We start from the raw sequence: 3,920 nt of genomic DNA, 5'->3' as shown, positions 1-3,920 counted from the left end.
ATCTGCATCTTTGGCTTACTATGGGCTTAAAAAGGGAGAACGTCACAACCCCCTTTTCTACCAACAAGCCCAGGAACATTTAGTTCCTGGTCATAAAGTTCCTGTGACCCAGGTGGTTTGCATCTCCCCCGCAACTCAAAGTTCTTGATAATTTATGCAAATGGCAATTATGATGTATCAGAGGGAGGTCTTGTGTTACTTTGTTACTCATTACTGACACCCTATGGCTGTTAAGCATCATTGCAGTTACAAAATAATTCAGTGAACTCTTAAAATCTTATGGTGTATCTTAGTCTAATTTTAATACATATTGGATAACTTTAAAATACACCTTATTCATATATGTCAGAGTGAAAGTGTTGTTGCTTAATTTATGCGTAGGGATTTTGATTCTTCACACGTAATTTTGTTTTCAAATTTATTTAGAAACAGAAATTTTATTAAAAAAAATTAAAAAGGGGAATGTTGGAATGTACTAGAAACAATATAAGACAAAGTTGCCGCATGAGGTTTGACTTGACCAAACCAAATTTGTCTTTTTGTGTCCTCCAGACGTCAGTGCAAACGATCTCCGTTCTGTGAAAGAGGAGCCAAACTTGACTCACATCAAGAAGGAGGAGGAGGAGATTAACAAGTCACCAGTGAACGTTGTCCCTACAAAGAGTGAAGATGAAAACAAGGATGAGAGTGAGGACAAGAGAGGGGCGGAGCCTCCAAGTAGCAGTTCAAGTCATCACGTGACAACAGAAGGTGATGAAGACCACTGGGGGCCATCACAAGCACAAAATGAGGACACATTATCAGACGCTCATGACAATGATGATGATGATAATGATGATGATAATGGGCAAGCTAAAGGTGAAAGGGCACGTCACACTGACTCATTAACTTTGTGTTTAAAAGGGCACAAAAAACACACAGTGGTGAAAACCCTTTTTCTTGCTCAGTTTGTGGCAGAAGCTTCTTTGATAAATCAACTTTAACAAACCATAGAAGAACACACAGTGGTGAAAAACCTTTTTCCTGCTCAGTTTGTGGAAAAGGTTTCTCTCAAAAGTCTCATTTGGTAAGGCACATGAGAACACACAGTGGTGAAAAATCTTTTTCATGCTTAGTTTGTGGAAAATGTTTCTCTCAAAAGGCGAATTTAACAAGCCACACAAGAACACACAGTGGAGACAAGCCATTCAGTTGCAGCGTTTGTGCTAAAACATTCGCCACTAAACAGCAAGCTGAGAGACACAATTGTGCTGGTGACAATAGCAGCGATCCTTGAAGCTTAAAAAAAGACAAAAAAACTGAAGGAACTGACTCTTTGTGGAAAGATGATGTTGGAGTTCAGTCACCATGGAAATGAGAAGTAGTTTCGTAAATCAACCTTTAAAAGCCAAACTTACGCCAATGCATGTTCGTTTTTTGTACTCAAGAAGAAAAGGGTAAAAAAAAAGACTCAACAACTGATTAGAGTTCCGATATTTAGTTTCTTCAATTTCTGGAGTTCAGGAAATAATACAAAGACATCTGGGCGGCTTTTTCTGAATCTCACGAGAAACTGCACTCGGGCGAGCACAGTCGAAAAATGCGCGCCATCTTTCAGCCCAGCTTCAGTTTTTATAGGAGTTTTTTATGTCAAGGGTAATGTAGGTTGAATCGGTTGTCCTCGCTCCCTCCCACGGCACGGGTCCACGTCCAAGGGAAGGTCCTCCCCAGGTTAGTCATCGTCTGGATAAGTTGATTGCCGTCTGGTCCCGTAGACTGGCACGCCAAGGCTGGCCTTCCCCGGCGGGCAGTCTCTCCGTCTTTCTACCCGCTGGCATTCCTCTGGAATATTGTCGGTGTGCATGTGTATATGCAGGTATACGTGTATGTACGTGTGTATGTGCAAGTGTATGTAAGTGTTTGTGTGTGTGCATGCGTATGTGCATGTGCTCCGATCTCCAATTGTTCTGTCTTTCGGAATGTGTTTTTGCGATAGCGTCTATGTGAGTCCTCCAGTGCCTAATTTGGTATGTTTGCATCTCTACAGCCAATGTGGAGAATGTGCTTCGTCGTATTTGTCCATGAAGTGCTGTGAATGCAAGTCATGGAAATGCTATGTGTGCAAATTTGTTCTCACTACTGAGAATTTCAATAAAGTTCACACATTTAAACTAAGTACTATAAATTTAGCATATGAGAAAAATATAATAAATCAGAAAACATCAGGACTACAATCCCAGTTATTCTTGTGACCCGTGCTTCTAGTTCCATTTGATAAATGCTTCTTGTTTCATCAATGTTTAACATATTCCGTAAATATGAACCTGCTAAATTAAATAATTGACCTACTGTCCTGTAAGTGATTAAAATAATGCCAGTAATCGTAATACAATCCTTTAATCCCCGCCGAAAAATATTTTACCATGAAAATGAAAACGCAACCTGTGGCCACAAAAAATGCATGCGGCAAGAAATATACTATGACCCCACCCCCTAGTGGGGTTGATCCCAATCAAAGTTATATGAGCCAACAAAAAGTAACAAATTAATTAGTGCCGTCCCGCAATTAAATTTCTTAACTAAATAATCGCAACACTACCGTCATTAATTGCACTCAATCACTTTTTTTAACTTGTTTGTGAAGCTTGTATCAGTCACTTGAATAAGATATTGTAATTAACGTAGACCCACCAAATTTTATATCTATATCTATTTCAATTCCCAGACTGTTGTAAAAGCTTTTTTTAATATAATCTAGACCAGGGGTGCTCACACTTCTTTCAGCATGCGAGCTACTTTCAAAATGACCGAGTCAAAATGATCTACCCACTACAAAAATGCAAAACATCGATTTATTTTCAAATGTATTAAGGATTATTTGTACGTACAATGTATGTTGATGTACCTTACATAACCAAATGAGCCAATATTGCAAAACACACATAATTAACTATGAACATTTTTTAAATTAACTGAGTTTACTTTGATGACTTGCACTGAATTGAATCAGCCAGGGATGCATAGTCCGGACAGTAGCTGCTGATAGCCAGCCTCAAACACACTTCCAAATGTTCATCAGTCATGGTGGAACGGTATTTGGACTTAATGATCTTCATGTAAGAAAAGGCTGACTCACATAAATAAGTGGAGCCGAATAATGCAGTCAAAGAGATAGCACATTTCCTCATGTTAGGGTACTTTTCCTCCGTGAGTAAGTTCCAGAACTGTCCATGAGCTCTCGACTTCAGTTCAATGTCGGTTTGTAGAGTCAAAATCTCATCTTCCACTCCAGAAGAGTTCATGTGAAACAGTGATGCAATGTTTGATGCGAGTGAATCAACCTCAACATCTTCCTGAAAAGGATAGCACATGAATGTAGCGACTGGCTCAAGCAAAGAAAAGTCTTGAAAGCGTTTGTTAAATTCTGACAGACAACCGGTGATCTGCTCCGTGTAGCGTGCACTGTCAAGTTGCTCACAGGCCTTCCCTTGCGTCTCCAACTCTGACGCCAGGTTCTGGAAATTTGCCAAATCATGGTGCTGCAGCTTTGTGGAGAAATGTTGCAACTTTCGTTTGAAAGCGTGAACTGAGCTGATCATATTGGTCACTGTTTTGTCTTTTCCTTGCAGCTCAAGATTAAGGTCATTCAACAAGTTTGTCAGATCGGTTAAAAATGCCAAGTCTAACAGCCACTGGCCGTCATTTAGCTGCTTGTATTCTGCATGTCCAGATACACGGAAAAACTCCTTAATCTCCGGACAGAGCTCTCGAAATCTTTTGAGGAATTTCCCACGACTAAGCCATCTCACGTCAGTATGTAGCAACAACTCAGAGTGGTCGCAGTCAGCCTTCTCCAGATGTGCACGGAATAACCGTCTTTGAAGAGATCTGGCTCGAATAGAACATGCGATCTTCGTTGCCACATCCATGATCTCTTTCAT

At 40.2% G+C, this 3,920-nt stretch overlaps 1 protein-coding gene across 1 annotated transcript; it reads right to left on the bottom strand.

The window, feature by feature from the left end:
* Positions 1 to 2,957: 2,957 nt before the first annotated feature.
* LOC148342020 (general transcription factor II-I repeat domain-containing protein 2A-like) lies at positions 2,958 to 3,920 on the bottom strand. The gene has a single exon (XM_088288032.1). The coding sequence runs from the start codon at positions 3,918 to 3,920 to the stop codon at positions 2,958 to 2,960; it is 963 nt and encodes a 320-aa protein (XP_088144158.1).

Source organism: Idiotropiscis lumnitzeri, chromosome 2 (genome assembly GCF_059441095.1).
Source record: "Idiotropiscis lumnitzeri isolate Australia: NSW breed Sydney's pygmy pipehorse chromosome 2, RoL_Ilum_1.0, whole genome shotgun sequence".
Lineage (NCBI taxonomy): Eukaryota > Metazoa > Chordata > Actinopteri > Syngnathiformes > Syngnathidae > Idiotropiscis > Idiotropiscis lumnitzeri.
Note: the sequence above shows the minus strand (reverse complement) of the source record. Positions and strands in the feature narration are given on the sequence as shown.

What these genes read in the sequence shown, in the direction of transcription:
- LOC148342020 (XM_088288032.1), bottom strand. Translation starts at nt 3,920, where the DNA reads ATGAAAGAGATCATGGATGTGGCAACGAAGATCGCATGTTCTATTCGA.